Raw genomic sequence first — 13,407 nt, forward strand, 5'->3', positions numbered from 1 at the left:
TCGCAAGACATATCTACCTCTGCCTGAGGGAACAGGTTCTCTCCCCAGATTGACGCCTTTATCAATCTGTTAGGTTTATGTCTGATGGAAGCCTCTGCCAGGACGTATTTCCTGCAAGTTCGCCTTGCCATTCCAAAATCGTATAGGTCTGACTGGAAAGTCTGTAATAGACTTTTCGTCAGGACCTGGAATACTTGTTCGTCCCGGTACGTCGTGGCTACCAACTCCGCCGAGGTGACGGAGTTGATAGACCTTGCTAGTCTCGACCTTGCCTCAAACTCTGTTTTGATCAGGTTCTCCGGAAGTTTGGGCAGCTTCTCGGAGAATAAGGTGGAGGCACAGTCTGCGTCCAGTTTACCTGCCGTAAACGTGGCCGGGGCTTCGTTCCAAAACTCCCTACTCGCAGGGAAGAGAAGGGAAGTAGCCCGTCTCTTTTAAAGCCAGGAGAGGTTTATCCTCCGCTATGGCTTGCAAAGTTAGCTCCGCCACCTTGTCGGTGCAGGGCGACGGGACTCGATCCGGGGTCACAAACATGGTGTATGTGCCCTTGTGAGGCGTTAACCTGGTGTTAACGCACTCCCATTGGGACAAGGTGCGTGCTCAGACAGCTTGGGCTTGGTCCCTCGGGAAGATCACCATCTCCTTTGGGACCTTGTCAACTCTCACTAGCGAGTGCTCCGTTAGTCTGACAAACCCGGGGAAAGGGAACTGGAGACCTTTTGGGAAAAGCTCAAAGTCCTCCAGTGGCTGCCGGGTCCCGCACCCTTCGATAGTTAGCTTCCCATCTACTTATGGGGCATGCATAGCAAGCCGCCACGGATTGTTTTTATGGAAGGGGGGAAGCTTGGAAGCATCCGGCACCACCATCGCCAGCGCCGGAGATCCGGAGTGGAGAAATCCGGTCATCATCTGCAACGGTTTGATTTTCTCGGCCACCATGTCAGAAACTGACTGGCCGGAGATATCAGATCCGGAGGCGCGTCGCAACGACTCAAACCTCTAGTCTACTGCTTCCCTAACCCTCGACAATAGAAGGTTAGCGAGCAGTTCATGGTCTACGCCGGACTCCGTCTCCTTGGGTTTGGCAGACTTTGATCTCGATCCCTTAGAGGGGAGAGAACCCTTGGCAGCAGGCGACTTGTCATAAGATGTCGACGGCCGTGGGGCCGGAGATGACTCAGTCGCTGCTGACGGAGTCGGCTTTGATCCCTTGGGCAGGGATTTCGGTCTCACTGATTTTTCCTTGGGACTGACAGACCGTGAGCTGTCCCAAGAAGGGGCGGGCTTGGAGAAGCCCCGGAAAGAAGAGAAAGAAGAAGGAGTCGGACTGAGGAGACTACTTGCCTCACTTACCTCCTCCTCCAGGGCCATTGGTTCCCTATGAATGTTGATGGCAGCCATGTCCGCCATCAAATCCTCTTGGTCATCCGGCAGGGGTGCCGTCTCCGCCCGGATGGCATTGATGATTGGAGCCACCAGATGCGGTTGGACTGATGCCGAGGGGGACCCCTTGAACAAAAGGGCTCCCAGGCTGGCATCCAGGTCCGTCCTCGAGTTCTGGCGGGTTTCCTCAGCCGTCTGCTCGTTTATGAGAAGCATCACCGTCTCGTAACAGACGGTGCATGCCTCCGGGTGCCAGACCATGTAAGGGGGTTGTCCCTCCTCGCCTTCGAAGGGCACCAAGCAGTTGGCGTGGGAGCGGCACTCCTTGTGCCCAAAGGTCTCGCCGAGGGAGGCGGAGCACCCCGTCGACTGGCAGCGTACCTTCTGTAATTTTAGTTATTAGTGAGTATCAGCCTCAAGGAGGGCCGGAGCTACTCCGGCGAGGGCATGCAACTTAAACTAGATAATGTTCAAGTCTTACTCATTAACATATTCAATTCACTGAATAACTTTAATATCTAACTGCCTGCTCTCGATCCCGCTCCTGGGTTCAATGTAGGTCTAATACTTGAGATCCGATATCCGTCGGACCTGGGAGGAGGACCGACCTCAACTCTGTATGGCTGGCCGAACCGGAAGGCTACGTATTAACGTAGGCCCCTACATGATCTCCAAAGATTGAGAACTGAGCTATGGCAGGTTTAATGCAACACTCCGGTGGCAGATGTGAGGGTGAGTCACTCTCCGTCAGCACCACAAGGGTCCGGAGCTGTTCACTGTACAGTCCCTCAAAGCTTAGCTCACTTGAAGTCTCGTTTCTCCTTGTCCTAGCCACTGCCTATGGAACGGACCGAGGTGGCGGATCAGGAAAGATAATTCTATATCTGACGTTGCCTACCTCTACTGAGGAGGGAGGGGTGGGAGCAAGACTCTTGCCCCAATTCTACTGTTAGAGGGGGCCGGAGAAAGAGACAACAGAGCGGCGGAGCAACATATGTACTACCCGAAGCTATGTCCGTCATCCAGCAGGGCCGGGGGACTATGAGCTCGGAACTCTAGTACCCATCTCCCCCCCCACACTCGTCCCCCTCCTTCCACTTATGTGAAACTCAAGCGGCCGTTCCTCACAAAGAGTACTAGTACCACAAGTTATAATGGTTCGGCTGGGCCGACCCTAATAGTGGGTAAGGGGGGAGGGGGGGTTGGTATGGGAGGGTGGTCGGTCGTGATCGTCTGGTCACCTACCCAATCAGAGGTGGCCACCTATGAGCGGTTGTGTGGGCTACCACTGTAGGGGTGGTAGTGTGACTGGGCCTATGGCCCGTCGTGGTTGGTACAGCAACCGGTTGGGGTGGCCCTCGATCGAGAGGCGTAGCCTACTACTAAAGGTGAAACCGAAGGAGGCTAGGCCAAGACAAATGTTAACCAGACCTTTTACGATACAGTAATACAGTATTGCATAATGACAATAATGAATATACATACATACTTGATAACGAGGCACTATGGAAGAGTTGCAAGGGGTTTTTATATATATTTTTGGGAAAACAACCGATATGGATCTAGCTGACTAACCGAGATCGCTAGCGACTTGGAACGTTAGGCTAAATCTCCTTTAGGATATCGTTATGCGGACAGTAGCCCTCAACTAAACCTACCAAACTCGAATTTAGTTGATTCAGACTGGCCAGTAGGATAGATCCCATTATATGAAAGAGAGAGGGGGCTCTCTTATCATTGATATCCCCCCTGAAGAGCTTTAACTCTGTCAGGGGAAGAGGCATAAGGGTAACGGTTAAGGACAGTTAGCCTACCTTATTAATCTACTTGGGCTGAACTGATGGGTGGCAACTCTTCCACCTCTTCAGTGAATTAATTGAATAGAGATATTTACATATATTTAGTTTGTAAAGAATAATTCATGCACATTTACGTTGGGAAGAGAGAAAGAGTTTCTAACTCTCTCTCTCTCTCTCTCCTACTATATAATAGACTGCTAATAGCCTATCAAAACATGATAATCTAGTATTATGTCAAGATCAGCTCGAACACGCTCTTGAGCTGGGGGGGGGGGGGGGGCAAAATACTTTGAACGCCCTCTGTCTAGCCCCCAGACTTACCCCAGGGTATGTCATGAGCGAGTTCGGCACCTCTACGACCCATAACTCTAATGATAACAGGTGAACACATGAATTAGGTACATTTAATGCAACAATATCTTTGATTTATTCCTATTTCCGCTAAAACATGCGTACCTAATTCCCACGCGTTCTTGCTCATGCTCATAAAATGGCAGGGTACGCTGACTTCCCCGCAATGCTTTCTACAGGGCCGAAGGCTAATTTGGGAAGTCCCGCAACCTTATAAGTTACGAAAAACGGAAATTGGGGTACTCAACTTCGATGCAGGAGTAATCTCTGAAGAAGCCATCTCAAATTAATCACTTAAATGCACAAATTCCAGAGAGCAAGAAAAAGCGTGTCGCTAGTTCATTAGTCTAATACAAGATTGCAGATGGTGCTCGGGTCGGGTAGTAGTAGCAGTAGCGAGATGAAGGGAGTGGCCGCTGCGACGGCTCCCCCCATGAGAGGGATTTTGGAAAGGAAACCTCTAATTGGCAGAAGACCTGTGAATAGTGGCTTCCACTCGCCTTGTACTTTATACCCGACGCCCTTAGGGTGCTCGCGCGAGGGTAGTAACCTCAGCATACCATGCTAGCTTTTTTCTCTGGTATATTTAGAACCTATTTATACTAGAAAAGTGAGCAGCAGGATCCTTTTCACCGGCGAACACAGGTCAAACCCAGAAAATAACTTGGATACCCTTCGATGATAAATTTTCATTTTCAAATGGAGGCAGATTCTTTAAATACAATGGCATATCTTACCTCCTCTTCCTCCTTGCCATTCTTCCGTTTAAAGTACACATCTTGCTTCACAGCTACTAATTCACCATTTATCTGAAAAGTTCAGTGACACTAAAGAATTAGACCAAAAAGCAGCAAAAATCCATCTGAAACAAAATAAATCAGAGACATAAAGAAACCTATTTTAAAAAATGATCTGAAACACTGATGATCTCTGCCACTGCTTAATGATTTTTAACCAAAATCATCTGCAAGGCATCAGAAGCAAAGCTGAGGAGGCAGAGGTATCTATATCAAGAGCATTCACTGCACAAATTGGCAGAAAAAAAAACAAGGGCCTCATCTATGGAGGCTCTGAATTGACAATGGGGCATTCCATACATGAACACACTTTAAAATGTAAAGGGTGAACACAATTTACAATATAAAGGATTAGAGGCATAATGAAGTAAAAAAAAAAAAAATAGTTCATTGGTGTGTCTACTGTTGTAAGACATTAAGCATATAACATACACAAAATTAAGAAATTTGAATACCATGTACACACCTGCTAAAGAAGTTTTAACAAAAGTAAAGCCAAGTGGTGTTAATACCATACTCAATTCAACCTCTCTTTGAATAGTAATCAGATATCATCTAGAATTACATTTTCTGTTGTAATAAAAAGTAATCAGTAAAATGGCTCACTAACTTAACACAATCTTAAAGTGTAAATGACTAAGGAAAGGCTGCAAAAGCACATGTACAGGTACTAAACAACCTATCCAGTCATTCAGGTAGAAAAGCACAAAACACAGGTTGATAACAGTGCTAAGAGGGCTCTATTCAACAGCAATATAATCACATGAGCGAATGACTTTAACTTTTCCTTTTACAAGAGTCAGCACTTCTCTGGAACAATTGTGAAGCTTTTCTATCAAGAATGATTCCGTCTTTCAAGAAGTAGTACATACAAGTTGTACCAAGACCTATTATTCAGCCACCAAAAAAACATGAGATGTGTCCTTGTATAGAAGCATCAATTATGATAATTTAGGATGAAAGTTTAAAGTTTAGGCACTCATAACATTAGTTTGACTTTTACCTTCAGTATCTGCTTGTTCCTTTTCTACTTGTATGAGTTCTTTAATTAATGTAATATTTTTTTTTAACTTTTCTTTTCTTGCTCGTTTCTACTCTATATGTATTAGAATTATCCCAAACTTACTGTAATGCCAAAGTACATCAAGTACCATCAAAAGCAAAAGAATAACCCAAACGAAAGATAAGATCATGACAGACCTCAATATCTATCAGAAAAATTATAAGTTATGAAGAGTTTATGCTAAAATTATTGTCACAATTTCATAAAATGCATCTAAAATTAAAAAATGTTTAAAATACTCCCTTAAAACTGAAATGCAAGAGAGTTATCACCCATAATCTTTAATATCCTTAGGTAATATACCTTTAATTTTGCTCTTAATGATTATGATTATAGTTCACAACACTGTACTAATAAGAGATTTAAAAACAAAACCTTAAGGAAATTACCACATGGGGTTCAGTCTGATGAATAACTTGTTGTGCAACAGATACATCTGCATATGTAATGGATGACACATTTCTCTTCGTTAAGATCCTTGTCATTTTACCAAATTGGGAAAAGTACATTTCTACACTTTTTGGGTCGTGGGCTTCAGTCAGACCTTCAACAATGATTCTAGGACGAAAATCTGGCAAAGCCTATGGGAAAAGAAAAAAGTTTTACTTCTCAACTTTCCAACCGAATATTATATTAAAAATCAAGAGAATCATGTTAGATCTGAATATGTTTTTCTTTCACATACAGTTCCATTACCTAATGAAACATCTATGAGTATACTGTATACACTGTATAACAAAATTAAAATGATGACAGGATGAATCTCCTCATTCTAGTACAGAACAAAATCCATCTTAAGTTTATACTTCAAATAAATCCCACTTCTTTTTCAGTGAGATTGGAAATTCTTGATTTGCAGTCCCCGGTTATTGGCGGGGTGCTGGTAACCGGAACTCGGTGCCTTATGGTGCCATAAATCGCCAATTTTATGGCGCCAGACAAGCGCCATAAAATCGGATCGCCATTAACCAGGGACTACCTGTATATATACACATATATTCTTACTGGATACTTACCACATCTTCTAATTTAACTCCTAGTCGTCTAACATGGAGCTCATACCCATTAACCTGGAATACACAAATTAATGAATAAACAGTTTTTCAAATTATTTTACATTATTTAGTTTCATCTTAACCTAATCTTTCATACATGCCCAACCACAATGCACTGACCAAAGTTCCCTAGATCTCTGGTCCTTTGGCTATTAAACCAAAGTTGTAGTAGTCATCTCACCTAACTTAATACAAAACTGAGGGTCCACAAAACAACACTTTAATTTCTTATAGAACCACATTCCTGTCTACAGCTGTTTTCCAGAAGATTCTTATTTACAGTTACTTCTTATTGCTTGTTCCCTACTCATTTTCCTTTTAAAATCATTTTTTGTGCCCTTTTTGACTTTAGTGCTTAAGTAAATGATGTATTGGTGAATTCCACCTTTATTCCATATTCGGACTACTAATTTCCTTGGTTAATAACTAGCACCCTTGTCAGTAACTATCAGTGAAAAATTCTTTCTTGATTTCCCGAGAACTTAGGATTTTCACAACACTGTTTCACTTGGGATTAATCATTAAAGTGCTGAATACTAATTTAAATTTTCTCAAAAGATTTAATGTCTTCTCTATAAGAGAGTCCTTTTTCATTATGTAGCACAAACTAGTTAGGGCTTGGGAGTGTGTTTTCAATTAATAATCACATTTTTCCACGTTTTGTTTTCTGTACTACCATGAAGAGTAAATATACTGTCACATTCCTTCTTTTTATTTTTAGTAATCTAAGGTCAATTGCTACATATTACATAATTTTTTACTTTACATTTTTGTTTGGCAATCTTAAATAATTTTCATTAACCTCCATTCATTTATTTTCTCTTCCATTATTTTTCAACCACCTGATACTTACACTTTTTTCCTTGCAAAGATTGTAAATATAACCTTCAATACTTACAAGTGCTGCCAGCCTTGATTTTCATAGGCGGTAACACCAACTCATTTTACGCACTTGTACTATTCAGCATTTTTGGCATGATTCGGACATTCATCATGTTTTTCTAATCATCCATTAATGTATACTATAGTTTTCTGGCCTTAAGAACATACAAATGCGTTGCATCCTAATGAGCACCGAGATGTAGGTTCATTGAGCAACCTCTGTTTTGTATTGGTACAGGTTTTCTGTTTTACTTTACAGGCAGTCCCCGGGTTACGACGGGGGTTCCGTTCTTGAGACGCGTCATAAGCCGAAAATCGTCGTAAGCCAGAACGACGCTTGGAAATATGTCTTAAACTAATAAAAAGTTATAAAAACCTTACTTGTAATCCTTTGGTTACACTACATGTTGTTTCCTGTAGTTTTATGTACAACCTGGAGTTATTTTCATAAAAGAATGCTGGTTCTTGAAGGTAAAAACTATTGTAATCCTCTGGTGACACTACATTCTTGAAGTTATATGTACAACCTGGAGTGATTTTGCCAAATCTTGAGGGCTACAAGAACAGCTGATTACTATTTACGTATCATATAGACTAATTAAAGTAAACGTATCTTTAAATAGGCTTATATATTAGTATCAACAAAACATTTCCTGCCATGAGTCAGAGGCCGTTTAATGAAACGAACACTTCTCTGTCCTATCTGTTCAGAAAATAAACGTTACGTCAATCCCCGAGACCATTGTTGCCAAGGCCTCTCTCTCTCTCTCTCTCTCTCTCTCTCTCTCTCTCTCTCTCTCTCTCTCTCTCTCTCTCTCTCTCTCTCTGTCTCTCTCTCTCTGTCTCTCTCTCTCTGATCAAATTACACTGGAACCTTGACATACGATTGCCCTAATATACGAATGTTTTAAGATACAACAGAAAATTTGCGAAAATATAAGCTTTGATATACAACGAAATATTTGAGATACGATTTTGCGATGAGTGTTAGTTGTATAGGCGACCAATAAATGGCGTTCAGTCTGTTTGTTTGTTGGTGCTGCATGTTAACACGTCGTTGTTTAGTTCGTTGTATTTGCGCCTATTTTTTCGTGTTATTTTGTGGGACTGATTTTATTATTAACCATGGGTCTCAAAGCTAAAGACAAAGCAGGTGATGAGAAAAAACCCAAGAAAATTATTTCGATGGAAGCAAAACATGAAATTATAGCAAACGAGTATGGTCGAAATCCTTCTACAATATCCACGATCATCAAGCAGAAGGAAGCTATAAAAACCTTCCAAAGGCATCACCATTATTTCTAAACTACGAACTGATTAAAAAAAATAAATAAATTAGTTTAGCAATGTTATTTCATTTGTGTTTATTACGTAGTTATTAGTGTACATACGTAAATAAAAAGAGAACAAATCGTTCCCTGCCACCCTTCCCTACCTCCTCCTCCTGCTGGCCTCACGTCATCTTTCGTTGTGGTAAGTAAAATTCCTTTCTTTTTTTTAATTGATTTTATTAACATTTATTATCATTTATCACATTGCTATGTTATTTTATCATTATGTGTGTTATTACTTGTTTATCTGTGTTTAAATTGTGTATATTTTATGTAATTTAGCTATGTTTAGGTGTGGTTTCATAGCGCTAGAACGGATTAATACATATTACATTATTTTTAATGGGAAAAAATGCTTTGAGATACAACTGTTTTGATATACGACGATGGTAACGGAACAAATTAAATTCGTATGTCAAGGTTCCAGTTACTGGATAATGTCTCTCTTTGGATACTTCGATTTGGCAAATCTTGAGGGCTACAAGAACAGTTGATTACTATTTACGTATCATATAGACTAATTAAAGTAAACGTATCTTTAAATACGCTTATATTATTAGTATCAACAAAACATTTACTGGCATGAGTCAGAGGCCGTTTAATGAAACGAACACTTAACTCGGAGCGTCGGAAGACGCCTGTCTCTCTCTCTCTCTCTCTCTCTCTCTCTCTCTCTCTCTCTCTCTCTCTCTCTCTCTCTCTCTCTCTCTCTCTCTCTCTCTCTCTCTCTCTCATTAACGAATGAAAAAAAGGAAATTTGCAACATACTGGCAGAACGATATAAGAGAGAATTCACCCCTAGAATAGATAATGAAGATAATGATATAGAAGTAAGGGATGAAAATAGTGAATATTTAGCTGACATAGATATTAATGAAGCTGATATTGTGCAGGCTATTAATGAAATTAAAAATGGAGCTGCTGCAGGGCCTGATGGAATTCCTGCTATTTTGTTAAAGAAAGTAGTTCATTCTATCGCAAAGCCACTTGCAATATCATTAAGACAAAGTGTAGATACAGGCAAGATATATGATGAGCACAAATTAGCATATATTACCCCTACTTTCAAAAGTGGATCAAGACTAGAGGCAAGTAATTATAGGCCTGTGAGTCTAACATCACATATTATGAAAGTGTATGAAAGGGTAATGAAGAAAAATATTATGAAACATTTAATAAAAAATAATTTGTTTAATAAAGGACAACATGGTTTCGTACCCGGAAAAAGTACACAAACCCAACTGTTAGTCCACCGTGAAAACATATTCAAAAATATGAAAAGCGGAAATGAAACAGATGTGGTTTATTTAGACTTTGCAAAAGCTTTTGATAAAGTGACCATAATATATTGGCGAAGAAAATTAGAAAACACAATATCGTGGATAAAGTAGGAAGATGGTTAAAAGAATTTTTACACAACAGAAAACAGATAGTTATTGCAAACGACGAGAAATCGGATGAAGCCAAGGTAATATCCGGTGTGCCGCAAGGTACGGTGTTAAGCTGCAATACTGTTTGTTATTATGATTGAAGACATAGACAATAATGTTAAGGATTCGGTAGTGAGTAGTTTCGCAGATGACACAAGAATAAGAGAGAAATTTACTTTTGATGAAGATAGAACGCTCTACAAAGAGACCTTAACAAAGTATATGATTGGGCAGAGGTAAATACGGATGGTATTTAACTCTGATAAATTTGAATCAATAAATTATGGAGACAGAGAAAGAAAGCTATATGCATATAAGGGACCTAATAATGAGACCATCACAAATAAGGAAGCAGTTAAAGACCTTGGTGTGATGATGAATAGGAACATGTTATGCAATGATCAAATAGCAACTCTGTTGGCAAAATGTAAAGCAAAAAAATGGGAATGTTGTTACGGCACTCAAAACAGAAAAAAGAAAAACTGAACACATGATTTATGCTTTATAAAACATATGTTCGTAGTCCACTTGAATATTGCAATATGATATGGTACCCACACTATCAAAAGGATATTGCACAAATAGAGAGTGTACAAACGGTCCTTTACAGCTAGAATAGAAGAAGTTAAGGACCTAGACTACTGGGAAGAACGACCACAATTCTTAAAAATTATATAGTCTAGAAAGGAGAAGAGAACGCTACATGATAATTCAGGCATGGAAACAGATAGAAGGAATAGCAGAAAATATCATGGAACTAAAAATATCAGAAAGAGCAAGCAGAGGTAGATTAATAGTGCCCAAAACTTATCCAGAAAAATAAGGAAAGCGCACAGGACATTAATCCACTACGCACCAGCAATCGATAATGCAGCGTCTATTCAATGCGTTGCCCAGCTCATCTGAGGAATATATCAGGAGTGAGCGTAGATGTGTTTAAGAATAAGCTCGACAAATATCTAAACTGCATCCCAGACCATCCAAGATTGGAAGATGCAAAATATACCGGAAGATGTACTAGCAACTCTCTGTATGACATTAGAGTGCCTCACACTGAGGGACCTGGGGCAACAACCCGAACAAGATGTAAGGTCTGTAAGGTAAAAGGTGGGGTCCCCCCCCACCCCCCCCCCCTTTCTTCCCCCCCCCCCCCCCCCCCTCTCTCTCATCAAATTACTGGATAATGTCTCTATGGATACTTGGAATTTGCGTTGTAATCTAACCAGAAACTTCGTTTTGTTATTATTACTGGAAACAAGCAATGATTTTTTCATTATTTGCGCTTTTGGACTGTTATATGTAAACTTTGCGCACCGCAAACTAGTATGTATTCATTCGCTTGGAAACTAGTTCCGCATATGAGGCGTCATTAAAAAACATCGAAAAATACGACATAAAAAGTGTCGAAAATCATCATAATCTCAAAATTTTTGTTGTAATCTAACCAGAAACTTATTTTTATTAATATACTGTGCTAAACTATAAAGGATTTTTATCATAGTATGCGTTTTTTAAAAGCGTCGTTAACTCAGAGCGTCAGAAGCGTCAGCGTCGTAAACTCGGAACAAGCGTCGTAACCCAGGACAGATTTTTCCATTGAATATTTAAGAAAAAGCGTCGTAACCTCGGAACGTCGTAAGCTGGAACCGTCGTAACCCGGGGACCGCCTGTACTTTGTCTTTTGTATTAATTTTCTTTCTATATGACAATCACATCTGTCTTAAATAACTGAATGGTGAAGTAGCCCTAGCCTAGCTAAGGATGCTTGAATGAATACAGCATCACTTCAGCTTCAACACTCTCCAACATGACAACTGATGTGTGATCATAAGATTAATATTTGCATGAGAACTCAAAATGACAAAGAAGAGCAGACTGAGAGTCAGAATATGAAGTGATAAATGATAATGTGAAACAATTGAATTCTCTCCTAAAATAACAAGTGCAACTACCTTCTAATGGAAACACTGCTTTGGGGACAAATTATAACTAAATTCTTAAAGTTATCAAGAATTCCAAACTTCACAAAGCAAACAACTCGCAGTAAGTTCAGCACCCAATGCTGAAATGAAGTATATTTAACACAAGGAAATATAAAAAACACAAGATGTAACTTATCACCATGTGGAAAAAAAACCTAAACCAAAAAACGCAGACAAAACTAATCATAGAACAGCTGTTCAAAGGAAAGAATGCTACTTCCACTTGTCATGCACAATGCAGCACGACACTTACAGAACTCTCATACTGTCCAAGGACAGCAACAAAGAAAATCATACTTACCTGAAGAAAAAGCAAATTAATCACTGATCAACACAACAAATGAGAATAAAATGAAAGATAACAAACATGTCTGAAACACCAGACACAAATAATGACAAGATCCACCATTAGGGACACTCAGGGACTCAGCTGCCCACTGAGACAGGTGGAAAAACGTATATTTTTTTATGGAGTTTCTCAAGATAGCTCTGACATGCTTACAGGTTATCATAAAGTACTAACAGGTTTGTCAGACAAATATATAAAAAAAAAAGCTGCAACACAGTACACTACCTGATGACGTGTGCCTTTCTTCAAGACTTCATCCACAATCGTGACATCCTTAAACTTGATGATGACTAAGTATGGTTTAATTTCTATTTTCAAAATCTTGCCAAATTTTTCAAAGTAGTCAAGCAATGAAGGTTCATCATGGGAATCAGAAATGTTAACCAAAACAAGCTTGCATTGGTCAGCTTTTCTTTGCTGTGAAAATATAAGAGTACATCATTAGTATTCCAAGAAATAATGATAAAAAAAATTCAAAGGAGTCTTAAAAATTGTCAGGAATCAATAATTTTGTCAGCATAAATTTTCATGATTACTTATGGTTACTAATTAAAACCATGAAAATTCAAGCACAGTGAAGCTGCAATTCATTAGCTAACAAAAGACCACAGAGAAAGGATTCAAATATAAGTTTTAATTTTTATAAAAAAAAAAATATCTGCTTCAATCATAAAAAGAGAAGAGTTACACTAAAAAAAAATTACCTTCTTAGGTGGTGGATCACTACCAAAATTCCTTGGAGCAACCTGTTGAAAGTAAAAAATTCGTAACTCAGTTCACAGGAAAGAGAAAACATCTCGAGCCGTAAAGGTAGCCTAACAGCAACAAAACACACTCATCATTTCCATACTTAAATCAATAAATACAACACATAATTAAATATTAAGCAAAACACTTTAGAGCATCCTTTTTTACTTCTTTTAAACCTTGAAACTTTCACATAATGGTTACCGTATATTTCTGTGTATAAAATTCACCCCTAAAA

The 13,407-nt window shown here is 39.6% G+C and overlaps 1 protein-coding gene across 1 annotated transcript in view; it reads right to left on the reverse strand.

The window, feature by feature from the left end:
* LOC135214835 (uncharacterized) overlaps nt 1-13,407 on the reverse strand; it is a 234,841-nt gene that overhangs the window by 56,751 nt on the left and 164,683 nt on the right. The window contains exons 13-17 of the mRNA XM_064249233.1: nt 13,127-13,168; nt 12,648-12,839; nt 6,410-6,463; nt 5,783-5,974; nt 4,271-4,342 (exon numbers count right to left, since the gene is read on the reverse strand). Coding sequence (XP_064105303.1) covers nt 4,271-4,342; nt 5,783-5,974; nt 6,410-6,463; nt 12,648-12,839; nt 13,127-13,168 — 552 coding nt within the window. The remainder of the gene's footprint in view (nt 1-4,270; nt 4,343-5,782; nt 5,975-6,409; nt 6,464-12,647; nt 12,840-13,126; nt 13,169-13,407) is intronic.

Source organism: Macrobrachium nipponense, chromosome 46 (assembly GCF_015104395.2).
Source record: "Macrobrachium nipponense isolate FS-2020 chromosome 46, ASM1510439v2, whole genome shotgun sequence".
NCBI lineage: Eukaryota > Metazoa > Arthropoda > Malacostraca > Decapoda > Palaemonidae > Macrobrachium > Macrobrachium nipponense.